Consider the following 27,657-nt stretch of genomic DNA (forward strand, 5'->3'; position numbering starts at 1 on the left):
CTCAGGCAATCCACTCACCTCAGCCTCCCAAAGGCGCGGGATTACAGGCTGAGCCACTGAACCCAGCTCCTTGTCATTATTTTAAAAACAACCAGCATAAACCAAAAATGAAAAGCCTAAGTATTAGAGATAATTAACCTTAATTCATTTCTTGGGGCGAGAGCATGCAGAAATGGAATTTAAGTTTGTTACCTTGTTTACGTTTTATAGGTAACTGATTTTTTAAAACCCTGTAACCAGTGTTCTGATTTCCCAGTTACCTTTCACTGTGTAGATCTCTGAGTGACTCAGTATGTCATCACTTGGAAAAGGTAGCAAATATGCAGAGGCCCTGAAAGGTGCTGTCTGCATCCTATGGACATCAGAGTGTCACATGTGGTATATCTGTGACAGTCCCTCTCATCTTCCAAAAAGGAAGGGAAAGGTGGCTTTGCAGGCAGGTTTTGGTGGATCCCTGTGCCTTCCTGGCATCGAAACCAACTGCATGATAATCCTAATAGGAAGGAATGCCCCCCCGCCTTGTCCCCGCCACACCTGATCTGCTGTCCTCTGCTGTCTCTGGGATTTCAAGTGTGCTCTGAGCTCAGGAGGTCACCTAGCACCCGGAGGTAGACTCCCACAGATACTTCCCTTGGCTGGACGACCCTCTGTCCTGCCTGCTGGCCTGGTCCCATTTAGCATCCCGGCTCCATGCAGCTGGCTCATGGAGGTGACCAAGGCGGGGCAGATGTTGGTACCTCTACGTTTGTCACCGTGGCAAGGCACCGCTCTCCCATGCTGGGGTCTCCCCTTCCTTGCTCTTTTTGCTTTCTTTCTTTCTTTCTTTCTTTCTTTCTTTCTTTCTTTCTTTCTTTCTTTCTTTCTTTCTTTCTTCCTTCCTTCCTTCCTTCCTTCCTTCCTTCCTTCCTTTCTTCCTTCCTTCCTTCTTTCCTTCCTTCCTTCCTTCCTTCCTTCCTTCTTTCCTTCCTTCCTTCCTTCCTCCCTCCCTCCCTCCCTCCCTCCCTCCCACAGGCTCTCTGTCACCCAGGCTGGAATGCAGTGGTGCTATCATAGCTCACTGCAGGCTTGAACTCCGGGGCTCAAGTGGTCCTCCTGCCTCAGCCTCCCGAGTAACTGGGATTACAGGCACACACCATGGCTAATTTTTTAATGTTTTGTAGAGACAGGATGTCTCCTGTTGCCAGGGCTGGTCTCAAACTCCTGACCTCAAGCGATTCTCCCACCTTGGCCTCTCAAAGTGCTGGGATTACAGACAGGAACCATCGCACCCTTTTTTCGGTTGTCATTAACATTCTCTCCAAACCTTAGCTCCTTCCTGTTTTTGAACTCTCTGCCTTGCTGGAGGGCAAGGTGGGGAGTAAGTTGGAAGGTATTCCTAGTCCTCCCCACTTCCTCCCAACAGTGTTCATTGGGGGCCTTCTATGTGCCAGGTTGTGTGCCAGGTACATGGGGTACAGCAGAGAGAACAGAGAAAAACCTGTCCCTGGTTTCCTGGTGCACGTGTGCTAGCAAGGATAGACAGAACACAGCAGAGCAGAGGATGTATTAGGTGGATGGCCTGTGAGTGCTGGGAGGGGTACAGAGCAGAGTGGGGCCGGGCTCTAGGAGGTGTTGAGTATTCCCTGGGTAGTCAGAGCAGGTTTCTGTGGAGGTGAGGGTCAGGCTTCCAGGTGGAGCCAAGAGCCTGCGGGAAGGACCTGAGATGGAAGATTATGGTGCAGCCAAGCCTCAGCAGGGAGGGCATGGTAGGGGAGGGGGGCACGGGACTAGATGGGTCACACTGTGCAGGGCTCAGAGGGACTTTGGCCCTGACTGAGAGAGGCCGGGCAGGGCTCTGAGCGGATCAAGGCCATGGCCTGATGTGCTGGGTAGGAATAGATGGTAGGAGATGAGGAGAAGGAGAGAGAAGATGATACCTAGGCCAGGGCTGGAGAGGATGTGGGAAGCAGAGGTTCAGTCATGTCTTCCTGTTAAAGGTGGCCTCAGCAGAATTGTACTCGGGAGACGTGACATGTGCATATAGCAGAGAAGGACTAGTGGGAGGGGCAGGGTGGGGCCGGGCCAGGCCCAGGGAGGTTGATTCAGGTGGAGCTAAGGGCCCCAAGGGTAATGGTGGGAGGCAGAGTGTACTTGTGCTGAGCCATGGGTGTGCCTACCACTCCTGCCCTTGGGTGGACTCTAGGGACTGCAGGACTGCGTGAGTCAAGGGTGAGGAGTTCCAGCTACCTCAGGATGCTTGGTGGGGCTAGGAGCTGGGGTGCCTGCAGCCCTGCATGCTTAGGTGAGAGGCCTGCTGGAGGCCCTGCTCTAGCTGCATCTGTGTTTTCCTGTTGACTTTGGTTTTGGCCTTCTCGGTTCTCCTGGTGTGGTGTTTTCTTAGCCCTGGGTTTTGGCAGCTGAGGCTGCGAGCAGAGTATGCCCTCTTCTTTTTATCTACAGATCCCTGTCATTGTGTCATTTTGCAGCTTCAAAGAACCTCCGCTCTTGCTTGGTGTTCTGCATCCAAATACGAAGTTGCGACAGGCAGAAAGGCTGTTTGAGAATCAGCTTATTGGACCAGAGTCCATAGCACATATTGGGGGTAAGTAAACCCTGGGACTATGCAGTCTGCTCCGGGGGTCTTCCAGGCTGTCTGGGACTTGAGGGCGTATTCTATGGGAGCAGCTGCGCTGGGTCGGGGAACCCTGGCGTCCCTCTTAACTGAGGCCGTGGACATGGGCTTGTTCCCTAGACATCCCTAGGGAGTGGCCTTGCAGGAATGGCTTCATCTGTGATCTCGTCTGTTTGGGTTACATGCCATTTTAGTCCTGGTGATTTTGAGTTCATCTCCACAAAGCACTTTATTGTGCCCAAAGTGTCATGAAGGGGTAAAGGTAAAATGCAGATGTTTATGTGTGATTCATTCATTAAAGGTAGGGAGGTATTAGTTGACAGCACATCGTTTCCTAGCTCTGTTTGTCTCAGTGTGTATTTTGTTTTAAAATGAAGACAAATGGTTCTCAGCATTTCCAGTGTTATTTGTTGTGTTTTAAAGCACACTTTGATGGGTACACTTAGGGTTACCATCTGTGTCACACTTGCCCCAGCCTGAAAACTAGAATTGGGTCTGTTTGTAATATTTTCATCTCCAACTGGAGCCTGGAGCAAGGCATTTTCCCTCTGTTAAAATGAGAATTAATTAATTGAGAATTAATTAATTGAGAAGACATTTAATGAAAAGCTACAAACTTAAACTGATGAGAGAGTTTCTGAGAGCTTGTTTGGAAATACTGCTTATCATTCTGAAATACAAATGCTCTTCTGACAGTGACTGTGTACACGCTCACTATTCATGTGTACATGCTCCTGCTTAGTCTCCAGGGCCAATCGGCTGCTCTCTCAGTGGTTCTATAGCTTCTTTTGCCTAGCCCTGCCATTTGACATGGGCCCCAGGACTGGCCCATTTCCACGGTGGGGGGGTTTGTTTTTTTGGCTGGCACAGTCAAGGTTGTTTCAAGAAGAATAAGTACTTCTTGTCTGTTTGGGTTGTGTGTCATTTTTGTTACAGGGCTTGAACAAGGATGATACACACATTCATACAACAGTCAATAAGTTTGTTTTTGTTTTTTGTTTTTTGTTTTTGAGTCAGAGGCTTATTCTGTCACCCAGGCTAGAGTGCAGTGGCATGCTCATGGCTACCACAACCTTGATCTACTGGGCTCAGACGATTCTTCTGCCTCATCGCCCTCAGTAGCTGGAACTACAGGCGTGTACCACCACGCCTGGCTAAGTTTTTTATTTATTGTAGAGATGAGGTCTCGCCAAGTTGCCTGGGCTGGTCTTAAAAACCTGGGCTCAGGCAGTCTTCTCTCCTCCTCCTCCCAAAGTGCTGGGATTACAGCCGTGAGCCACCACACCTGGCTATAGTTTTTAAATGTATATTGCAAACTCAAGGGTAACCATGACAAGAAGTAAAAAAAGAAGTATAACTGCCATGCCAAGGAGAGGAGATGGAATCATATAAAATACTTAATTTGAAGCTACAAAAGACAGAAAGAGAGTGGAAGACAAAACAGAAACAAAGAACAAGGGAAAGAATAGTTATTACTCCAGTTTATCAATAATCACTTTAAATATAAATGGTCTAAACACACCAATTAGAAGACATTACCATAGTGGCTCAAAAAACAAGGCCTAACTGTATGTTGTGTACAGGAAACAGATTGAAAGGAAGGTTGGAGAAAGTATACCCCAACACTAAGGGAGAGAACCGAGTAACTGTGTCGATTTCAGACAGAGACTTCAGGACATGGAAAGTCACCAGGAACAAAGAGGAACATCACACAGTGGTGAGGGGCCAGTCTTCTATGAGTCTAGCATGACCCCCATTGGAACAAGTGCCTCATAGTTGAGCATCCAGGCATGAGGGGCAGCTGCGGTGTCTGCTGCACCCTTGCTTATGCAGCTTTAGACCCATGGGCTGATCCCTAGTTTTGTTGCTGTAAGTTTTAAGGATTTTACAAATTCCCAGGTGTCATGTCTCCTTCTTCTTTAGGATGGCCATTTTGTATCTGGAGAGGACAAATGTGAACAAGCCCCTTGGACGGAGAAGGTGGCGTGGCCACAGTTCTCAGGCTGGTCTCCTTCCGCTCTTGCTTCCTTTTTGTGTTTTTAAACAGATACGATGTTTACCGGGACAGCAGATGGCCGGGTCGTAAAACTCGAAAATGGTGAAGTGGAGACCATCGCCCGGTTTGGTTCGGGCCTGTGCAGTAAGTTGGTGACAGTCTCCTGTGACATGTGGCTCTTCCAGTCATTCAGGAAGGTGCCAACTTGCCATGTGCAACTGCTTTTCCCTAGAAGGGCCTGAGAATAAAAGAGCCTTGGCCACTTGGCAGGTAGAATGTGATATGGGCTCTCCATGAGCTCTGCATTTGCCACATGGGCTCCACAGTCCCCATTTCCCAGCTGGGCAGTGGCTGTGGCACCTGCTTGGGACTTCCCAGGTCCCATCCCTTGCATTCCACTCCTTTAACTTTTGCAGTGCTTGGGAGGCAATGGGTGTGTCAGCGTGTCTGTGTAGCTGCAGGAAGCAGGGCTCTATCATGACGTGGGCGGGTGTGGGATCCTGCAGTGGCCTTGGGTTTCTGCCGTGCCATTCACAGTGACAGTACCCAGAGAACCCGAGTAGAAGACTCTCACTGTTGAGAAGCTGGTGGTCTGCAGACACACGTCAGCCATCATTTTTTAACCCTTGGCACTTGGATGTCCCCTCTGAGGGGACATCATAAATCTAGCAAACCCTGAGAGGGGACATAAAGAGATTGCTGGTGATTATATAGGACAAACTTATGCAGCCATACATTTTTCAGAAATGTATGTTTTCCATTTAAATTGCCTAAAAAATTAAAAAGATGGACTGTGTACTGAGATATGATCGATCAGCTGGCAAGTGGTTTTCAGGAATCACAAGTACGTCCTTCCACATTGTCTTCAAACAGCAGACTGGACAATAAATTACATATATTAATAAGGAAGGAAGAAAACAAGACTGCATTGTCTGCTTAAATAGAAAAACAACAGGTAGAAGATGTCAAACAAATTACTATTGCACAATACGTATTAATGAACCTACAATGCATGTTGGTGACTTTTTCACGTTACCACATGTTATAAGATATAAAATTTTGATTTTTTGTCATAAATAAGTTTCTTAATATCCAAAATTCCATTGTAAACCAAATTTTTCACTATTTCATAAAAAGATACAGTTGAGTTGCTGGTAGATGATTTGTGAGCTGTCTCCCAGTGCAAAGGGCCACTAACTGGAATGTTTTCTTTTTTAAAAGCGATGCATTTTCACAGTTAAATACAAACAACACAAAGGTCCCAAGGGGAAAAAGTACACATCACCCCAGAGTCTCTTCAGATGTGACTGTTACTTTTTTTTTTGAATCGAGGTCTCACTCTGTCGCCCAGGCTAGAGTGTAGTGACACACTCAGGGCCACCGCAACCTTGACCTGCTGGGCTCAGGTGACCCTTCCGCCTCAGCCTTCCAAGTAGCTGGAACTACAGGCACGTACCACCATGCCCTGCTAATTTTTTGATTTATTACAGAGACAGGGTCTTGCCATGTTGCCCAGGCTGGTCTCGAACCCTGGGCTCAGGCAATCCTCTCGCTTTGTCCAAAGTGCTGGGATTACAAGTGTGAGCCACTGTGTCTGGCTGACTATTACTAACATTTTAGTGGATAACTTCTCAGACATCTTTCTGCTCATGGTCACTGCACTGCACAGTTTTATATCACGGAACTATGCTCTACTTTCATTTTCTTAACCTGCCTCTTTCCACTCCATTTTGGCACTCTGCTTGAGCATTCCACAGTTAGCATCCCACAGTGAGTACCCTGTAGTGAGCATTCCATGTTGAGCACTCCACAGTGAGCAACCCACAAGGAGCACTCATTGTGAGCTCTTATAGGGGTGATTCTAGCTCTCATACACTGGTCTTTTTGTCCTGCACTGCATGGTATATATTTAGGAAGGATGGATGAGATACCTGGATGCTGAGAAGGGCACAGGTAGGAACTGGGAACAGCTGCCAATTTCTGTCTGTTTGTTTTGTAGAAACCCGAGACCACGAGCCTGCCTGTGGGAGGCCCCTCGGCATCCGGGCTGGGCCTAATGGGACTCTCTTTGTGGCAGATGCATACAAGGGACTGTTTGAAGTAAATCCCTGGACACGTATGTGGCCGTCTCGTTTTCTTCTGAGGTGGTTTCAGATCTTGTGAACATGTACGTGAGTGGATGTCAGGGTTTGCTACATGTAGTCTGCTGAAGACTGTTCCTGTTCATGAAGCAGTGTCAAGAGGATCGTCTACAGACCTCACCAGTGTGGGCACGGGATCCCCACCCAAGACTGCATTTGTCTTTCAGCCACAGGGTCTCGAAAGGACTCTGCCTTCTGTCATGTTCTTCCGTGTCTCTCCATCTTGTCTCTGCCTCTGTCTCTCCTTGCTGCTGCCATTTGTGTCTGCTTTCTCTATCTTGTCTCTGTCTCTCCTTCTGCTGCCCTTTATCTCGGCCTTCTCCATCATGTCTCTCTCTCTTTCTGCTGCCCTTTGTCTTGGCCTTCTCCATCTTGTCTCTGTCTCTCCTGCTGCCCTTTGTCTCAGCCATTTCATTTTCTCCAGGGCTTCCTTTCTTTTCCTGACGCCTGCATCCCCTTTCCCAAGTTTTAGTATTTGCTGTGTGTGCTTTCTCAGTGGAGGTTCCTGCCGTAGAGGGACCTGTCCTGGGCAGTGTGTGGGGCCTGATGGGGCCTGCAGCGTGGTCACCTGTGGTGACTACAGGGCACGTGGCCATGCTGTACCTCGTTTCCACCCCTTAAGTGAAGATCATAGTAGTTTCTTCCCTGGGACTGTCTAAGCTTTAAGTGGGTCGTGTCTGGAAGGATCTTGACTCTGCATGTGTCCTTCCTGTTACTTTTAGAACTCACTTCTGCTATGTTTTTATTAAAAACAGATGAGTGGAGCATTTCAGGTTTCTCCCAAGCAAACGAGTAGAACCAAAGCCTTTTCCTGACACTGCTGATAGACTTTCTAAGGTCAACTGGCCTCAGTCAGGAAGAGTTCCTCATTCTTGGGAAGGACTCCACCTTTGATGATGGTGACCTAAAGTGTCATCACATAACAGCTAATGCTATTTTTACTGTAAGGAGATTGAACTGAGGACACAGAGAAACTCATTTTAGTTCTTTCCTTTTAAATCTGGTAGACTGGTTAATATTTTGAAATGATTAAAAAACAAGACCTTCACTCAAGCAGGCCTTTTTTCCCTTACCTTTAGGTGAAGTGAAGCTGCTGCTGTCCTCTGAGACCCCTGTGGAGGGAAAGATGATGTCCTTTGTGAATGATCTTACAGTCACTCAGGACGGGAGGAAGATTTACTTCACGGACTCCAGCAGCAAGTGGCAGCGACGAGACTATCTGCTCCTGGTCATGGAGGGCACTGATGATGGGCGGTGAGTCCTCCCCTGGCTCCCAAGCTGGCTGCCCGTCAGTGCCCGTGACTCATAGGAATGTGAGGTGTTTCCAACTGCCTAGGTCAGGCCTGCAGCAGCCTCTGCAGGCAGGTGATGGATGGGACAAGCCGAGTGAGGCGCCCCCACTTTCTCTTTGAGGAAATAGAGCAGACCAGTCCATCTGAGGGTACAGTTCTGAGCAGTTGGGAGACCCCAGCGGCAGGCCTAGGTTTGGGCTGCCCCTTGAGGGGCTCTTGCGGGGCTGGAGTGTCAGTCCTTCCTGGTGCTGGCCCAGGTTGGCAAGAGCACTTACCATCTTCTGGAAGAGGCCACTGTGGATCTGCTCTGTATGGGGTAGGGCCCCCGGCACCAGCCTGGAATCGGGTTTGAACAGGATGCCTGGGCCTGTCACTCCAGGGGTGGCCAGGTTACCTCTACAGGCCCCTGCTCTGAAGGCCCTGGGGGGAGCTGTGTTCTCTGCTGTGACCCTCGGCCTTTGGCACCCCACAGCCTGCTGGAGTATGACACCGTGACCAAGGAAGTGAAGGTCTTAATGGACCAGCTGCAGTTCCCTAATGGAGTCCAGCTGTCTCCCGCGGAAGACTTTGTTCTGGTGGCAGAAACAACCATGGCTAGAATTCGGAGGTATGTGTGGCCTTAGCTGAGCTGTTGTGGCCTGGGTTGAGTGGGGATGCGAGTCAAAGAAGTCAGATGGGGCAGGGATCTTCTGCTCTACATGGTGATACATGTAAACTCAGGGATGAGCGCTCTCTCCCGTTTCTCAGCCTGCTTGAGTCACGGTCCATGAGAGTGTCTTGAGTTAATTAATGACAATTGTGGCCGCCCCAAGTCCTGTTTCCCTTGGGCCCTGTCCCTGCCCTGCTCACCTCCCTCTGCTCAGCTGTCCCAGGGTGTGAGGGTCTCTCCTCAGTACTTGTGCCTATACTTATGATGGACACGTCGACAGTGGCTTCCATATATTTTGTGACCGGGACTGACTTGGTGCTGGCCTGAGATGTTTTCTTTCATTGGGCTGTTGTTCTCTGCCTGCCTGGTGAATGTTTCAGAGTCTATGTTTCCGGCCTGATGAAGGGAGGGGCCGACCTGTTCGTAGAGAACATGCCCGGATTTCCAGACAACATCCGCCCCAGCAGCTCCGGTGGGTATTGGGTGGGCATGTCGACCATCCGCCCCAACCCCGGCTTCTCCATGCTCGACTTCTTATCCGAGAGACCCTTTATTAAGAGGATGATTTTTAAGGTAACTATAAAAACTGTAATTTCAAAACACAATGAAAATGAACCTGATCATGAACATTTTTTGATCCTTATAGCCCTAAAAATTCTAGTTCTGCTTAGGATACTCGGAACTTTTAGTGGCTATTTGAGAACATGTTCCATTCTTCATTCTGAAACATGGGTTTAACATTTGAATGCTTTATGTTTTTTCTTTGGGTTTTGCCATTTCTGGGGATTTTCGTTGTTACCCCTCTGCCGCCATCATGATGTCTGGAGCCTCTGCCTGCTTGTCAGACTCCTCCTCCCTTCGCCAGGGCCCTTTCAGGCCTTCTCTGCTCTCTTCCTCCTCAGAGAAAATAGCAGGTGCCTCTTCCTCCCTTCCTGTGGCCCAGCGCGTAAGCCCCACATACTGTGACATAGGCCAGCCAATAAGAACATGCATGCAGCCCTGGGTGGGGTCCAAGCATACGGTCCAGCACTGCAGACTCACTACCTGTGGCCTGTCACCTCCAGGACTGTAGATGAATACTGTCCTAACTGTCCAGATATTCAAGGTCAATTTCAGGCATCTATCTGGCAGGTGACATGCAGTTTGCTGGAAGAGACTTGTACAGTACACAAGTACCTGTGCCAGCAAACTGCTGCTCCATGGTGTGAACATGCTGAGTTACAACTCGGCATTTTGTGGAGTCACTGGGAGGCGCAGGGTGAAGAACACACAAGGGCCGTGCTGAAGGGCTTGGCTGCTGCTAGCAGAGCCAGTGACTCTCATTTTATGATGGTGCCTCAGCTGAGGGCAGTGTGTTCAGTTTCTGTAACGGTCGGTTTTTCTATAGCAAGGGTGTGGCTGTCACCTGCCCTCTGGTGGTGGTTTGCATTCTTCCCCTGATGAGATGTGTGTATTGTCAGAGCAGATGTGTGTGTCGTCAAAGCAGATGTGTGTGTCATCAGAGCAGAGCTAAACAGGAAAGTTTGTTACTTAGATATTACCACCTACAGCGCCTCCAACAATGTGTGGCACGTGTGGGCACATGACACATTGTTGAGTGAGTGAGCGAGGAGAGGGCAGAGGCTATGGTCATGAGAAGGACCAGCTGCCCCGAGTGGTGGGGCATGGGCACCGGTGGGGTCCCTGGGGCAGGAGAGTGGTGGAGAGGTAGGTCCACAGGCCCTGTGGTCTTGGAAAGAGGGTTGATGTATCCAGAATGTGAGCTGAGTCATTGATGATAGGTACAGGGAGGGTTTAGCGAACTCTTTTCCCTGAGCTGTTGCTGCTAAGCTGCCAACCTGACCCTGTCACTGTGGACACATCTATGTTTCCTACAACAGGACCAGGGAATTCACACGGCTCCCCTGTGACTGACCAGTTCATGGGACCCATGCAGGTTTTGCCCTCTATAATAGAAGGGTTAAACCCGGGATCAGGTGAGCATTTGGTATCACCTCTCCCTGTTCTCCTGCGATCTGCAGAATACTCTGCTCCTCAGTCTCTCGTTGACTTTTTTATACTGATTTTTTTTGATTGCTCATGGGTGTTTCCTCATGGTTAGATTCAGGAACAGGCAACAGGGAAGCTGTGTTCTCCTTGACACAGCTGGGTGGGGGACATGATGTCAGTATGCCTCGTGAGACTGCTGGGGAGCATGGCTGTTGGGGGATGGGGTGTGATGTCGGCATGCCCTGTGACTGCTGAGGAATGTGCTGTCAGGGGGACAGGGCCATGATGTTGGCATGCCCTGTGACTGCTGGGGAGCGCCAGGCTTTTCCACCGAGATGTGTTGCGCTTTCCCCACTGGTTAACATTGAGCATCTTGCAGGGTGCTTTAGGACTGGTAATGTCAGTGCTGTCTCGTTTTCTTTGTCACCAGGGACTATTTACCATGTATTTATTTTGGTGCTTAGAGGCTGCTCAGAGGCTCCTGGACCTCTGGACACGCTCTGTCCCCCTGTACTGGCTCCTTGCTTTCTGGAACACAATTTTCCCAGGCTCCTCTTGTGCCTCCCTGGCTCCAGCTCTGGAAATGGCTGGTTCTCCTTCTGGAGGAGACCTGGGTGCAAAGTGTACTCACTGCGTTTGGGTGTTGCTGCTCCTAGGATGCTGAGGGACAATGCAGGGAAATGCATGCATGTGACACATACTGACACTCAGCTTCATGTGTGCAGCACATGCTCACACTCACCTGCATGTATGTGACGTGCGCCTGTGTTCACCCACACATGTAATCATCCCATGCATGTGCTTATGCCTGCATCTGTCACCCATCTGTTTAGACTGAAAACCTTTAAGACGGAGCTGGTGTCTCCAGGCCTAGCCCCACCATGGGATTCACTCAGTCTTCTCCCCTTAGTTCTCTCACATCTGACTCTCTAACAGTGAAACCTGGATCCCATTGTCTTTTATAAATTAATTTACCTGTGTAACTATTTCCCCAAATGTAACCAGTCTGTGGCTATTGTCCCTTTCCGTGTGGCCCCACTAGGGCTCTTGTCCCCATGCTGGGCCACCTTGTCTTTCTTGGCCCCATGTAGAAGCCTAGTTTTCCCTGCAGGGGCTCTGGTACTCTCAGCTGGCTGTCTCTGGATGAGCACTTTCATTACTTGTGTGGGCTCTGGCAGCCTGTTCCAGGCCTCCAGTGGGAACACCTCCTCCCATGTGGGCTCTGACAACCTGGCTGGGACTACTGCAGCCCCCTGTCCTCTGCACACACCTACCCTGCTCAGCCCCGTAGGTGACTTTGTGACCAAATCGTTGAGGAGGAAATTTAGTGTTTCTGAGAGACCCCTGCAGCTTGTAGGAAGCTCAGCTGGTTGTGGGGCGTCTAGTGTGGAGGCCGTCCCAGGGGCTCAGGAGAGGTGGCAGGTAGGGCCTGGGGAGGCCCAGGTGCCAGGGCTCTGCGGAGGCTGGGCTTGTGGAGCACAGAGAGACAGGTGTTAAGGGTGAGGACCGTGCTCTGGGCTTCAGCAGCTGGTGTCAGGGTGCCCCTCCTGAGCTGGGCATCTGTGAGTGTGAGTGCTGTGAGAAGGTCCTAGTGGTGGTAGGACCCAGAAAGTCAGGGGTTAACACGGATGCTGGAAGCAGGTGAAATTTAAAACATCCTGGGAGAGTGGCTTGTTGAAAAATTAGAGAAGATGGGCTTTCTTGGGGACCAAGTGGAGGAGAGGGAAGGCTCTGCAGGAGGTGGCATTTCCTGCAAGTCTTGGGACTTGTCTAAGCTGTAATGCAACTCTGCTCTTGGCTGTTGAACTTCTAGGGTACAATCTCCTTGGATGTCTTTGTGAATGTTTCCAGTAACTGGCAGGCGCTGCTCATTGGGCGCTGAACCTTGTATTGAAAGCTAGAAATTGGCTGGTCGGTTTCCCCTCACTGGGCAGTAGAGCATTTTTCATGACTTCCTACCCAGTGTCCTTCTGCTTGGCTAGAAAGCATGGGTCTTGCCATCTGGTTTTTCTGCCTAAAATTACCCTTCAGACAGAGCTCAAGTCAAGGCTTTAGCCCGGTGGTGCCTGGAGTGGTGGTGGCCCTAGAGGTGCTTGAGGCTTCCTCGGGATCTGCACACTGAACTCCAGTAAGTCATGTCACATGGAGTGTGTGGCATGTGGATTTCTCATTTCACCATCCAGGCAGTTTGTTTTGAACAGGAGCTGCTGGCCAGTCTCCATCATTTACACCCTGCACATTTGGAATGATAGACCCAATCAGAGGACATGTTATAGCAGTGAGGTGTACTGGTGCGACCAGTGTGCTGGCGTCACCGTCACTCTGAGCCTTGGCTTGTGCTGTGGCTTCCTGGGGTGATGTGCATTTTTTTGGGTTCAGCCAGGTTGTTTAGAGATGTGTGTGCCTTACTGTCCTTGTGCGGGGGTAGTCTCCTTGGGCAGGGGTTCCTGTTTGGCCCCAGTCCTGGTAGGGAGCTGGGTTGGTCTTGGCACCATGCTGTGGGACTTCCCTATCAGGGAAGGGGTTGGCCAATCCTGGTGTGAGGGGCCATGTGGTTCATCCATACAGCATTGTCTCAGTCTGCAGGTAACCCCTACTGTGCTTCCTTCCAGCTGTTTAGTCAGGAGACGGTGATGAAGTTTGTGCCACGGTACAGCCTCGTCCTAGAACTCAGTGACAATGGCGCCTTCCGGAGAAGCCTGCACGACCCTGACGGGGTGGTGGCCACCTACATCAGTGAGGTGCATGAGCACGATGGGTACCTATACCTGGGCTCCTTCAGGTCCCCCTTCCTCTGCAGACTCAGCCTCCAGGCTGTGTAGCTAGCCGGGGGCTACCCTGCTGTGCCTGCAGGAGCCATTACACTCGCGTGCCAAGCCAGCCCGGGAGGAGCCGGGAACACATCCTTGGACACAGCCATGGAGCCTGTGTCCACCGGCACCTGCTGGTCCTCAGGGTGTGGCAGGAATGGCTGCTGTACCCCCGAGGATGTGTGTGACCCTGGGGCATCCCTCTCCTGGGCCTTTGTTCAGAGGGAAGTGTAACATACCTACTGTGGGGAAGATACATTCACGTAAAGCCATTTTCTGTTAAAAAAAAAAAAAAAAAAAAAGCTTTCTAAGTACAATCACCCTGGAGGACTTGGGAAGTGTCCTGCACTTTTTCCAGGGCTCAGGGTTTGGTGGGCGGAGCCTTGGGTGAGCTGCCCTGGGATCTTGCTGGGCTGGCTGTGTCCTTCTGGCTACAAAGTGGGTGATGCCTTTCTTGAGGGACGTGAAGGGCAGGGAGCACAGCACATGTGGGTTGAGACCAGGGAGCCATGTTGTCAAGGGTATGTGGACATGGCCCGTGGTCCCTGGGTGGTCCCTCCATGGTGTGTGGGAACAACCCTTTGATTCCAGCACCCAGAGGGGACTTGGCTGCATCCTTTACCTAAGTACCTGCTACATGGAATTGGGTGACCTAGCGGCTCAGGGTCTGCCATGGGTGTGCTTAGGAGTATCCTGGGGTTGCCTTGTTTACCTTTTGGTCCCCAGTGTGAACAGTGCATGTGTAATGTTATATTTTCTCATGTCATAAGCCACACATTGCTGTGTGTTTTCACATGTATGTCTACACACTGGTCGTAATTTTGATAATAAATAATGATAACCCAACTTCTGTTGATGAAGTATTTTAGATGGTGTGGCCTGGGTGTTTCTATGATTACTGTAGCAGTGACTGCAGTGTAATCTGGCTCTGGAAGGGATGCTGTGGGCCCTCTTGCGTCACCGGCCCTGCTGCCCCTCTCAGCACTGACTGGTCAGGTGGTGTCACACTTCTTTCCTGTTTTCCTGCCTACACTTCACGACTAATGTCTGTTCCTTTCCTGGGTGTCTGTGAGAATAAGCAAGCGGTTGTATGCCTGGAAGTTTTGGAATGACTTGAAAGAGGTCATGGTGACACAAACCAGGTGAAGAGGGAACAACACAGGAGTTCAAAGAGAATGACAGCTGTGGTGGGAGTGGCTGTTGGGATCTGGGTATCCGTATCATCCACATTGCCATACTGGCTGGGCGGTGGGATTGGGCATTTGTGTCACTGCACCAGCTGGCCTTTCCCCTCTTTCCTCTGCCCACCGTCCATGCTGGTCAGGCCTTGTGTTGTCGTGTTGGAAGAGGAGGAGGGTCAGGAGTTTGGTGGTCAGTCTTGGTTAATCTGTCTCCTCCCGCCCCCGGGCAGCTTCACATGGGCACCGATAGCAGGACAGAGGCAAAACCTGTTTCCATCTGGCTGATATCACCCGCTGTGTCCTGTGAACACCTGTCAGCATTGCTGATCTACCTCATAGAAAAGGAAACTGAGTCATTATTAAGCACTTTTTAATGTGATGACACGCCTCCCGCATCAGGGATGTGAGATGGACACAGTAACACCTAATAATGCCTGTCATGTGGACATGTCACACGTGCTGGGCTTCTGAGCGGACTTCTGATTTGAGAAGAGTTTGCTTTTGGTGCTGAATTCTCACAGGTGCAGAGAGGCTGGCAATTGTCTTTTCACGGTTTTCGGCAGAGTCTTGATTTTGACTCATAGATTTATTTCCTGTGTTTTCTCTGGTGTTCAGCATGGGAGGTGCGAGATGTCACCTTAGTAGGTTTAGGAGGGGACATGCTTTTACTGTAAATATGCAGGGGGTTTGCTTTCATGTGAATGGCTGACATACTTTTCAAGTTCATCTGGTGCTTCCTGTGCGCCTCTGCCATCGCTACAGGAACTCTCTTAGGACTTGGTCATTGTCCTTCAAGGACAGAGACCCACTGGAATGTCCTCTTATCACTGTGCACTCGTAGAGCGGCCTGTAGTCTGAGATTTTTTTTTTGTGGACGTTGATGCCTCTAATGACTCAGGAAGATGGGGCCTCGTGGTACAGCTGGGACTGAGGCTCTGAGCGGAGTGACTGTTCAGAGCTGCAGGTGGCCAAGCCAGGACCTCCAGTGCCGTGGCACATGCAACTTGGAGGGTGGAGACTGGCTGGCGTTCCGGCTCCTGCCTGGGCATGGGCTCCAACCTTGGCTGCACAGCAGAGTCCTCTGGGGACCCAGGTCTTGGGGTTGCCTGGGCCTTGGTGGTCTGAAGCTTCACAGGTGATCCCGTGGGCAGTGGCAGGAGTAACAGTTTTATGGGGCATTCAATGGCCAAGCCTGGGCCTGTCTGCAGACTGGGCCCATCTATAGACACTGAGTGGCCATCTGTGGCATGAGACCCTGAGCTTATCCCCTGAAGGTGGTGAACTGCTGGGCTGAAGAGGCTCTAGAACATCCAAGGCAGTCCCTGTCAGGGTTATGGTCAGGTTAAGACTTTGAACAAAAGTGCTTCTTTCTGTCGTAATTCTGGTGTCTCTCAGAATCCTGGGCACTTGACCTTATGTCTCCTCAGTGACTGTGGCATCAGATGGTGGCACGACTTCCCCCAGTAGTGAGATGGGACAGGAGGTCCCCATGGCTGACACTACCGCATCTCCTGTGGGTGTGCTTGCATCTAATCTTTGCTTTCTGCCACCACAGTGACTGAGGACAAGTACCTTCTGGGAGTGACTAAAGCGGGGGCTGCATCATAAGGAAAGCCTTCTCAGAGTGCAGGGCCTGAGGCTGCCTACAGAGAGGCTTTGCAGGAGCCCATGCTCCATCACGGGTTTGCCTTAGCAGAAGAGATGGGATACATTTCTGTCCTAAATGCTGTGTTGAACACCAGGGGTGTAGTTTAGTGTTTAGACCTGGGAGAGTTGAGGTTAGGGTTTGAGGCTTCCCACTCCCTCTCAGGGCCAAGTTGCCAGAAGGGTTAGGGGTGGGCTGGCAGGGCCTCCTGTCTGAGGTCCTGGCTGGGGCAGTGGAGGTTAGCTGTGGCTCAGAACATGAGGGTACATACATTCTTATGTCTGATGTGGTGTGGCCATATGAACCCAGGTGGAGGCCAGATGGAGGGCTGATGAGGCCCTGTGAAGCCAGGTGAGGCTGGGTTTTGCTGTGCTCTGGTTTGCATTTAAATGTAAGTGAAGGTGGCCTAGAGGGGAGTGTGGCCTTTCACATGTTGCATGAGTCGTATAGGCTGTGCAGCATCCTGAAGCCTCTGTGAATGCATGGATGGGGTGTTTCTAGAAGGATTGAGCACTGTTGCTACCACTGTCTCTGCATTAAATGGCCAGAAGAAGGCAGTCAAGGCTGCAGAATAAGATAATTTGGAAGTATAGTCACTCATTCTGGAGAAAGTCAAGGTGATTCCTCAGCTGTTTATGTGAGTCACATTTATAGCAGAGTGTAAATTGCTGTGGGTCACTTTTATGGTGAAGTGTAAATTACTGTGAGTCAGTTTACAGTAGAGTGTAAACTGCTGTGGGGAGAATCCCCACAGCAGAGTGTGAATTGCCATGGGTCAGTTTATAGTGGAGTGTGAATTGCTGTGGGGTTGTGGTTAAGGCAGGGTTTAGGCCGTGGGTCAGTTTATAGTAGAATGTGAATTGCCATGGGAAACATTTATGGTGGAGTGTGAATTGCTGTGGGTCACATTTACAGCAGAGTGTGAATTGCCATGGGTCAGTTTACAGTGAGTGTGAGTTGCTGTGGTTCACCTTTATAGCAGAGTGTAAATTGCCATGGGTCAGTTTATAGCAGAATGTGAATTGCTGTAGGTCATATTTAGAGTGGAGTGTGAATAGCCATGGGTCACATTTATGGTGGGGTGTAAATTGCCATGGGTCATATTTGGAGGGGAGTAAAAGTTGCCATGGGTCACGTTTATGGTGGAGTGTAAATTACCTTGGGTCAGTTCACAGTGGGCCATGTTTACAGCTAGTTAAATGGTCTTGGGTCCAGCTAGTTAAATGGTCTTGGGTCACGTTTATATCAGAGTGTAAATTGCCTCCATTTTGTGCAGATTTTTTTTTATTGTCAACTCCATTTCTTCAAGGACAACACTGTGCCCTGCATTGTGAGTGAAGAAGGCCTGTTGGGAAAGAGGTCCACAGTGACTCCCCCTGGTGATACAGGGCCCCTGGGGGCTGTTGTCCCTCTGCATGGAGCCTTAGTGGCTCTCAGGTGTCACCAAGGTTCTGGGTGTCCCTCTGTGAACCAGTTTGGCCTTCTTCCAACCTGGACTCCAGACCTATCTTCCCAGGACTCCGGTGCGCCAACCCATGGTGGCCCCTCCCTCCTCCTGTACCCCTAGCACAGATGTCTTTGGGGTCCCTCTCTGGATGACTCTGTGGGGAGGGGCTGCCACCCTGCCCCCACAGCTACCTGCCAGGCACTGCTGTGTACTTGCTGGGTATCTGCAAACCCTGGGCCTTGAGGCTGCAGGAGACTCAGATGAGGCTGAGGCTGAGGAATACCCACACACTGTAGGGCCTCCTTGTGGGGGTGCTGCTGCCTGTTGGGTCGTGGCGTGGCAGAGTGCTTGCTTTGGCCGCTTTGGCCTTCATAGGTGGAGCTTCTGGCTGCTCAGGCTCCGGGGGAGTCCGGAGCTCCTCAGATCCCTGGTGAGGCCCCAGCAGTGCTCAGCCTCCCACACCCCCGTCAGGCTGAGTGAGCCACAGCCTTGCTCAAGGGCACAGCTCTTCCACCTTTATTCATAGTGATATCCACCCCCAGCAGGGCTCGATGTACCCTGATCCTGGCGTACACATCAGGAGAGTGGACTGGGGCAGGAGGCAGGGCCACGTGGTCACTTGATGTGGCAGAGGCACTGCCATTTCCTGTCCCGCGGCTCTGTGGTGGCCCAGTAGTGCTTCTCCCCTCACTCGGGTCACTTAGGGTCCTAAGCTGGTGGGCGGTGCTGGGGTCACAGGTGTCAGATCTCGCTGAGGAGGCAGGGTCAGTGGCAGCGGAGGACGGGCACCTCGAAGTGCTGGAGCCAGGGGATGACCCAGACTTCAGAGTAGCACCACAGAGTCTGAAACAGAGGGCGTACTGAGCCTGCATGGCCACCGTGAGCACCTCCACGGGTACCCTAGTGATTGAGGGGGTGCCTCATGGGGGGTGACGGAGTGGAGGGGGTGCCTCACAGGGGGTGTTATAGGGGGTGACTCACAGTTTTTATTTTTAGGAATTTCAAACCTACAGAGTTGGAATAATGACTTGAGAACACCAGCTCGTCACCTGCATTTCTACTTGTTAAATTTCACTACTTTCTCGCTGTCTCTGCAGAACATGTGTGTCCTGGCATGTACAATTTCTGAATGGTCTGAAAGACTTTCTGACTTCTCTGCCCTACCCCAGGGCCTCCTCCAGAGCTGAGCACTCGGAGGGGTGTTGTCTAGAGGAGAATGCCTGTCCTCACCCCCGGGCCTCCTCCAGAGCCCAACTCTCAGCAAATAATCCTAGAGGAGGTCGCCTGTCTTCACCTTGCTCCTGGGACAGGCCCTCCCTCCCGTGATGTGAAGTGCCCAGCAAGAGCACCAGGAGGCCTGCCATCCGGGGGACGGTGGGGGGAGACTTGGTGAAGTGGTGAGGGCTTCTCACAATCCTGAGGGTGCAGGGCTGAGGGGCGGCTCTAAGAAGGCAAGACCCTTGTTACCCGCTCCAAGGTTAGGTTGGTCTGGAAGGCGCAGTCATCCAGGCGAGGGTGCTGGGTTTTCTCGCAGGTGGTTCTGCCGATTTCTACTTCAAGCAGGTATTTTAGGCCCTTCACTATCTGTAGAGGGCAGGGTGTGGGGGTTTGAGTAAGAGGTTGAGACCTGGGGAGGGCGTGGGGCCTGGGGAAGGAAGGCAGGGCTTGGATAAGGGGGCGGAGCCTCAGGACAGGAGCTGAGGTGCCCATGTGCTGTGGGAAGGAGTGAGGAGACCAGGGCTTCGGAAGAGCCACCAGGCTCTCCTCCCCTCTTCCATGAGGGGGTGAGACATGGGCTTTATGTCCTTCCTAGGATGGCTCCTTTCTGTCCAGTGCTCTGTACTCAGGAGGGATGCCACATGCAGTCTTTACCCAAGGCCAGAGGTGAAGGTCTGCTTCCTCCCACCTGGCAACCCTCCCACTCCACTTGCCGTGCCTCCTGTGGCCCAAGGCAGGCAGGGCCATCGACTGGCTTTCTCCCTCTCCAGATGTATGGAGTTTCAAGGGAGCCCTTCTCCCCTTGGACCTGGCAGTGACCTCAGAGGAGCCAAACATTTCCCAATTTATTCCCCAATTTTTAGTCTCAGCCACAGATACCAAGTGAAAGTCATCCCAGAGTTACCAAGATGGAGAGAGACAACCTCCCAGGCCCTTCCAAGCACCGTGGACTCACAGACCCAGAACATCACAGTGGCCTCCCTGGAGGAGGCAGCACCAGATCCTCTGCCCGGAGGAGGCAGCACCAGATCCTCTGCCCTGAGGTGGTCCTGGGAGCCCAGACCCACCCTGGCTTCACAGCAGATGTGTCTACAACAGCTTCTAATATGAAAACATGCTGCTCTTAAAAGGCTACTGTTGCTAAAAAGATAAAAATTACCCAATCTGTGACCAGGGCCACTATAATCCCATGTGAAGACAGTCCTGGAACAGGGCCACTTCACTCCGTCTGCTGCCCCATATTCTGGGCTTAGCAAATGGCAGACACTGCCAGGCACCACCCCTTGATGTCCTGTCCTCACTGGGTCCCATTGTTCATGGGCAGGGAGGAGGGGAAGGACTGGGCTGATGCATTAGGCCACTAGGAAGGGTGTGAGGACTCTGCAGGCTGGAAGCAGAGTGGGGAGTTGGGGGAGGGCAGTGGCTTGGCCAGAAAGAACGCCTGGGTGGGTGCCGGCAAGGCATCCCTGGGGTTGTGGTATAGGTGAGGGTGCCTCCATCTGTTTCTCCCCAGCTTCCAGCCCGATGCCCACCTCCAGTCCCTGCCTCCACACCTCATGTGCCTTGCTGGGCCTGGAGACCATCCAAAAGTGAGGGTGGTCAGACAAGACTCAGGTTCTGTGGTTGGCTGCTGTCCACCATCCCGTGTGTTCTGGGTGTGAGTTGCGGCAGCCCAAGCCACTGTGACCTGAAGCCCAGTACCCACCTGGACCAGGGCTCTCCTGACGCGGGACTCCTTGAACAAGAACATGTCGTTGGTGCAGTTGTTGAACTTCTCCACACTGTACCGTGCGGCTCTGCGGACTCGTGGGTCATTGGTCTTGATTTTTTCTGGGAATCCTGGCTTCACACCTGAGTGAAGGTCCTGGGAGCAGAATCCTGAGAGATGCAAGGAAGCCAGGGTGCTGAGGTGGTGGGGCCTGGGCCAGTGTCATGTGCGTGCCTGCTGGCGCCTGGTCCCGTCCAGCCCTTGCCCAGTCCCCACCTGCGGTGCACTTGCAAGTGTCCTTGTCACTCTGGCAGCTCCACCTTGAAAGCCGAGGGCAGGTGTGGGGTTGGGACAGGGATGACGCCCCCACCCGCACGGCCCCTCTCAGCACCCAGGATGTGTCCAACATATGCCTTAAAAGCTGAACACGTCCCTGGGTGAGAATGTGGGAACTGGACACAGCCTCGAGGCCCCAGCCTGATCCCAGATGGGTGGGTCACTGGTGGTGCTGGAGATCCCTTGAGATCTGCTGGCCTTGGTAGCCTGCTCTCCCTGGTGGTACAATGGGAGGAGGGTTGGGAGTGGACAAAGGCATGGTCTGTGGAAGTTCTGTGACCCGAGAGTGTCCTGCTATCCCCAACCATCTGCCTCCTCCTAAAGGGAGGCCACCTGGGTCCCGGCCAGAGGCGCCACGGCGACTGTGCACAGCCCCTGGGCCTCCATAGGAGCAGCCTCCCACCCCAAGGGGCGCGCACTGTGGAGCCACCCACAGCACTGCTGCAATGCCAGGGTGTGCCAGCTATGTGTGTGCTCATAGCATATCCTGCGTAGGCACCCCGGCACCTTCAGCTCATCCCTGCAGAAGCCCCTGAGTCTGGGCTTAGGTCTGGAGATGGGAGCAGACACTGCTGTGGTGCCTGGACCCACCGCAGCTGAGCCAGGTAGTCTGGAGTCATCCTAGGCTCCCAGGTGGCTCTGGCCTGTGGGTGGCAGGGGTCTCCTGGGGGTCCCACGGGCCAGGAGGTGGATGCCAAGGAGGGGAGGAGGTCGATTGCCCAGGGCAGCTGCTTCTGGTACCTGTGCTGTTTGACAGCAGGAAGCTGACTGTGGTTTTTACTTGCAACAAAACACTGTTCTGGGAACCAGCTTGGTTTTTGTGCATCATCTCAACAGAGGAAGACACGCTTGTGGAAGGGATAGAATTTTCATCAGAAATTAGTGGTTTTTTTTTTTGCAGTGGACTATTTTTTTTCTTTGTAAAAATTACATTTATGGCTTTTTCTGATTATAAACTGACCTATTTTTGGGAGGAAATTTGAAAAATATAGAAGAATATAATATAAAGGTAAAAATCAATATCACAAAGGCAACCACTGGTAACTTTTAAAAATAAAATACATTAAATCTAATTTTACTTGGACTTAAGAGAATTTTTAAAATGAAGTGAAACTCAGGTTATGCTGAACTTCAGAAAAATTTCCCTTCCAAACATATCATGTTAATTTCTAAAGTATTCTAGTAAAGTTACAAAAAATTTATGAAAAACATTAAAGTTGGTTTATTTTTATCTCATTACATATTTCTTAAAATATAGGCTTCAAGTCAGTTAACCTTTAACTATCTTGCAGTTGTCTAAACAAATATTAAAAGTTACACTCTTGCCGGGCTCGGTGGCTCAGCCTGTAATCCCGCACCTTGGGAGGCTGAGGTGAGTGGGCCTGGGTGCATGGGGGGCTGGAAGGACCTGGGGAGGACGGGACTGAGCCCGCGGGTTCGAGACCTGCCTGGGCAACTTGGCGAGACCTCATCTCTACAGTAAATCAAAAAAGTAGCTGGGTGTGGTAGCATGTGCCTGTAGTTCCAGCTACTTGGAAGGCTGAGGCAGAAGGATTGCCGGAGCCCAGCAGGTCGAGGTTGCGGTGGCTGGGAGTGGCCACTGCACTCCAGTCTGGGCAACAGAGTGAGACTCCAAAAGTTACACTCTTAACTTTAAAAAGGTTTAAAAGTCATGATATTTACAGTCACTGTCAGAAAATTCTCATCCTTATTGCTTTCAAGTATTGGTCTCATACCATATTGTTTTCCTTCTACTTATGGGGCATTGATTACAAATATATGAAATGTTTACACTATGCCCCACATGCTTCTTATTACTTTTGATATATCTTTAAAGTCCTTTTATCACTAAGTATGTCTAAATATTTTCTTCTGTCTTCCACTTGCCTAATTTTCTGTTCAGCCACGTCTAATTTAAACCTTCCATTAAGTGGTTCATTTCCTTTGCTTTATAATTCTAGATTTCCCATCTATCTTTTTTATCACCAATTTTTTTTAATGCGTTTTTCATCTTGTCCTTTATTTCCTTAGGCGTATCAAATATATTTATTTGAAAAATTATAGTTTATTATCTGAATCCCCTATGACTGTGCCCCTGTCATCCATTGCTTCTTCTGGGTTTGGGGTCATGTTGGTATCTCCTCACATGCCTGGTTATTTTTAGTAAATGCTGATGTTGATGATGTTGATTTTGAAAAAAAATTTTTTTAAAATCAAACCTCTTTTTAGGGTGATTTGTGAAGAAAATTAACCAGGAAAACCTGATCATTAAGAATAAACATCCCAGCCGGGCTCGGTGGCTCAGCCTGTAATCCCGCGCCTTTGGGAGGCTGAGGTGAGTGGACTGCCTGAGCCCGTGGGTTCGAGACCCGCCGGCAGCGAGACTTCATCTCTACAATAAAAATCAAAAAGTCAGCCGAGCGTGGTAGCACATGCCTGTAATTCCGGCTACTTGGAAGGTTGAGGCAGAATGATCGCCGGAGCCCAGCAGGTCGAGGCTGCAGTGGCCGGGAGTGGCCACTGCACTCCAGTCTGGGCAACGGAGTGAGACTCCTACTCAAAAAAAAAAAGAATAAACATCCCAAAGAGGCGAGTCATCTGTAGGGCAGGAGACAAGTGACCAAGCAGGTGACGAGGGAATGTTCTAGGTCTTTGAGACCCTAAGTTGGGGAGTCAGACCCCCAGAGAGCTGTGGAGAGGACCCCTGGGGAAGGCGGTCTGGGTTTGTGGTAGACAGCTGAAGCCAAGGGTGGGCCGGGAGAGTGGGCGCTGTGTCTTCTGCTTCTCACACCAGGCAGATGACGCATCCCCATTCTGCAGGGGAGGAGACTGAGGGCTAGGGGAACTCTGGGGTGGGGGCGAAACCCAGGTCTGACTCACTCTTAAGATGGGCTGTTAAAATGAAGGAGGGACTTTGGTGGGTGCTGTGGGAGACACAGAGGGCTCCGAGATACCTGCCTTAGAAGGAGCCTACAGAAGGAGGCAGAGGGGCCTGGGTGCATGGGGGGCTGGAAGGACCTGGGGAGGATGGGGCTGAGCGCTGGGGAGGGCTTGACAAGACCTGGGCTAGGGGGTGTGTGGGACATAAGGGGATGGGTGATTGGGGTCTGAGTGGTGGCTTGAGGGTCATGGACAGGAAGAGCAGATCATCCGCAGGCTTGTGAGGAAGCCAAGGTCAGCATGTGCAGGTCTGCATGGAAATAGTGCTGGGCCATGTTGGATGCCAGGAGGAGGTGGAGGCAGCTCGCAGAGCGGTGCTCGCCCCAGCCCTCTACCCCAGACATGCTCGGTGGGGGAGTCCTGGCTTCAGGCCGGCCCACAAGGGAGGACTCACCACTCGGGCCAAAGTCAGGGGCCTGCGGGTGCCCTGACAGGGACCCCAGCCCACCCTGCTTCTAGTATAGGTAGAAGTATGGGCCACGCCCCGGGAGGCAGGGGCGGGTGGACGGGGCCAGTGACACCAGTCGCAGTGCTGGCCACTGGGCAGGTAGGTCTTACCGGACAGAGCGCTGACCCTGGGACACCCGGCAAGGTGCCTGGTACAGGTGTGGATGTGAAGGCTGAGAGAGGACAGGGGCCACCCCAGGCCGCCAGCATGCTGCAGCTTTACAGCTGGGGGCATCCCCTGGGCAGGCATGGTTGTATTCTCAGGCCACAGGCCCAGCAGCACTGACTCAAGCCCTCTTGAGGACGGTACATGTGGTTGGGGACTGCAGCCCTTGGCCAGCCCCAGGGACTTGCTCCAGGGAGCCAGTATGAGCTGGGGGTCCCTGTGGCTCCACAGCTGTCCAGGCCCTGCCTTCCCTTCAGCATAAGGGTCCCCTGATCTGTGGAGTCCAGGACTCTCTCCCATCCCTGTGGGGAGGGTCAGCTGTGAAGCAGAACTTGCAGGAAATGTTCTGGGGTTTCTGGCTTAAAAGTGTAATTTTCCTAGTAATTCACTGGGCGATTGCTATTCTGACATTCCTGGGCCCATTTCTCTTCCTCTTCCACCCCACAGCCCCTGCAGGGTCCTAACGCTGGCCTTGGATTCCTCTGTCACTCCCTCTCACAGCCTCCTTCCCCAGGTGTGGCCCATGTGATCTTGAGCACTCTACCTGAAGGGCACGCTTGTGTACCTGCACGCTGTGTGAAAACGCCCAGGCTCAAGAGAAACCTGAGAGACAGGTAGCATAAGCACAGGGACGTGGTGGGCCACGGAGTCAGCCACAGCGATTGCACCATTTTTGTGCAGGTTAGAGAGACAGGTGGGCCCGTGCCAGCTGGACTGGGTGGGGTGGGGCGGAGCATGGCATGGCAGCCCAGTGGGCTCCCTGGAAGAGATGCCATCAGTTGAGAGGGCGCTCGCTCTGTCATGCTGCCTTGGAGACGCACAGGAAGGTGGCAGGGTCAGGAGGGGCCTGGAGGGAAGGCCCCAGGAGGCTGAGGAGAGGCAGGAAGGCTGGAGAAAGGGTGGGGTCCCGTCCAGCCCACCGCTGGCTCTGGGCCCCTGGCTGACCATGTGCTCACCACGTGTTTGCTGAGCTCCCGCAACCTGTGGTAGCTGGTCCCCATCACTGACAGCAGGAGCTGCCCACCCCCCACATCCAGGGCCCCCACGTTCCAGCACCCCCCCCGGGCTGGGTGTGGGAGCCCAAGGCAGTGTCCCTAGTGTCACTGACTCCTCCTGACTCTTGAGGGGGTGTGACCCCTCCATGAATGGGGGGAGATTTGGGACCATCCTCTTGTCACTAGTCCTGTCTGCACACCCCACCTGATCACCAGAAGAGAGAAAAGACAGAAATCTGCCTCTCTGGGTGCCATCCCATGTGCTGCCATGGGCTGTGTCTCTCAGGCAGGTCCGTCAGCCTGTGGCACCCACTCTGTTGTGCTTGAGTGGCCTGGGGGTGCCTCCATTTCCCCGGTGTCATGGGCTCACCATGTGCTGGGGAAGCATCACCATTCCCTGTGGGTAGGAGCAGGTGCTCACCACTGGTGACCTGGGGAATCACCGGCTTGGATGGATGTACCTGCTTTCCAGCTTAAACACCTTGTTCTTCTCTCCTCTCCGCCCCTTCCTGGCGCTGGCCATGAGGGTGCAGATTGCAGGAAGGTTGACAGTGACCGTTAGGAGCCAAGTCATAGGACAGCAGCGGCCGGAAGGAAGGATGAGCCTCAGAGAAGCCGCGAACCCTGGGCCTGTACTGCTGCCGTCCCCACTCTGTAGCCCTGAAGGGCCCTGGGGCCTTCCCCAACTCAGACCTGTCTCAGGAGTGGTGGGGGATGGGGGATGCCTCCCTCACCCCAGCTGCAGGACACTCCGCACCCTCCATGCCTAAAGCCTGCCCTCCAAAGTAGCTGCAGTCAGGACAGGAGCCCTGTGCCCCTCGCTGTGCCTCTACCATGTCCCCAGCCACAGGCCCCCCCAGAAGCTGTGAGCGGCCCCTGGGGCTCCAAGCCAGGAGAGTGCCCTGGGCAAGACCCAAGGTGAGCCCCCTATGCCATGCCCTCCACTGCTGAGGGAGAGCTCCCAGGGGCAGTCAGAACTCTGGAACCCTGGCATGGGGCGGCCAGGGGATACCCTCCACTTACCTTGGGAAGGGCCTGTAGTGATGCTCAAGACCAGGCAGAAGGTGAGCAGGGCCCCGGCCGGCCGCATGGCTGCTTGGGCAGAGGGCAGTGCCAGGCAGTGGTCAGTGCCTGCTTGGGCTTCCTGAGCAGTACAGGGCAGTGCCAGGCAGTGGTCAGTGCCCCTGTGAGCCTTCCCAGGCAGTGCAGGGCAGTGGACTGTGCCAGGTCCGGGCAGGTGCTGGAGCCCCAGGGTGGAGCCCCGCCCTGCAGACCGCCCCCAGGGCTGGGAGGGATGAGGGGCTGCCTGCTTTGGTGCTGGGGAAGGGGTGTGGTTTCTTGCTGAATCATTGTGACCAGAAGCACTTCACCTCCAGATCTGCCTGCCACAGTCACCACTTCCTTTGTAGAAGTTTCTGCGTTATGAGCACTTGCTGGGGGGGAGAGGGTGAGGTGAGGAGAGACATGGGATCTGTGAACAAATTCCCCACACAAGAGAGGTGTTGCCTTAAACACATTAGCAGGGATGTTCAGAAGTGGAATTTCCTGATTTTTCCTTCTTCAAACTCTACACTCCTCCCACCCCAAATGCCAGTGTCTGCGTGGCCCCAGGCAGGATGCTCTGTCTCCACAGTGTGAGGGAACACCTGCCCCCACAAGACTGCAGGAAGCCAGGGCCCAGGCTGCGGGCTCAGAATTTCAGTGTGGGCTCCACAGCTGAGCTCTATGCCTGGAGTCAGGTGGGTGGGGTTGCTGTGAGTGGCTGACCACTTCCCACCTTTGCTCAAAGCCTGCACGAGGGGACAGGACAGTCTGTGGCTCCCTATGAAAGAACCCGGAGGTTCTGGCACCCTGGCAGTGCACCGTCCACATGCCCAGCCTGTGGTCTGAGCAACCGCTGTGTCTTGTCCAGCAGAGGGGATTGCTTGAAAATAATCCCCTCAGCGACATGGGAACATTCTAGAGCTGGTGTCCCAGGACACAGCTGGAGGTTGCCCCCTGTCTGGAGATGCTTTCAAGGTCTGACTTGTCTGTCATCTCCAGAGGCGAGGACGAGTATGGGATCAAGAGGCCATCTTGGGTGTAT

The 27,657-nt window shown here is 52.4% G+C and overlaps 2 protein-coding genes across 3 annotated transcripts in view; one reads left to right on the forward strand and one right to left on the reverse strand.

Moving 5' to 3' along the window:
• APMAP (adipocyte plasma membrane associated protein) overlaps positions 1 to 14,353 on the forward strand; it is a 24,654-nt gene extending 10,301 nt beyond the window's left edge. For both annotated transcript variants that reach the window (XM_008068616.1, XM_021717860.1), the window contains exons 3-9: positions 2,466 to 2,581; positions 4,659 to 4,751; positions 6,607 to 6,723; positions 7,828 to 8,002; positions 8,513 to 8,647; positions 9,070 to 9,262; positions 13,291 to 14,353. In XM_008068616.1, coding sequence (XP_008066807.1) covers positions 2,466 to 2,581; positions 4,659 to 4,751; positions 6,607 to 6,723; positions 7,828 to 8,002; positions 8,513 to 8,647; positions 9,070 to 9,262; positions 13,291 to 13,500 — 1,039 coding nt within the window. In that variant the 3' untranslated portion in view covers positions 13,501 to 14,353. The remainder of the gene's footprint in view (positions 1 to 2,465; positions 2,582 to 4,658; positions 4,752 to 6,606; positions 6,724 to 7,827; positions 8,003 to 8,512; positions 8,648 to 9,069; positions 9,263 to 13,290) is intronic.
• A 4,173-nt stretch (positions 14,354 to 18,526) lies between these two features.
• On the reverse strand, positions 18,527 to 26,661 carry CST7 (cystatin F). Its single transcript, XM_008068617.1, has 4 exons — positions 26,595 to 26,661; positions 20,685 to 20,857; positions 19,229 to 19,345; positions 18,527 to 18,604 (listed from the first exon to the last, which is right to left on the reverse strand). The coding sequence occupies exons 1-4, from the start codon at positions 26,659 to 26,661 to the stop codon at positions 18,527 to 18,529; spliced, it is 435 nt and encodes a 144-aa protein (XP_008066808.1).
• Between the last annotated feature and the right edge of the window lie 996 nt (positions 26,662 to 27,657).

This window comes from Carlito syrichta, unplaced genomic scaffold (genome assembly GCF_000164805.1).
Source record: "Carlito syrichta isolate Samal-C Ts95f unplaced genomic scaffold, Tarsius_syrichta-2.0.1 Scaffold311350, whole genome shotgun sequence".
Lineage (NCBI taxonomy): Eukaryota > Metazoa > Chordata > Mammalia > Primates > Tarsiidae > Carlito > Carlito syrichta.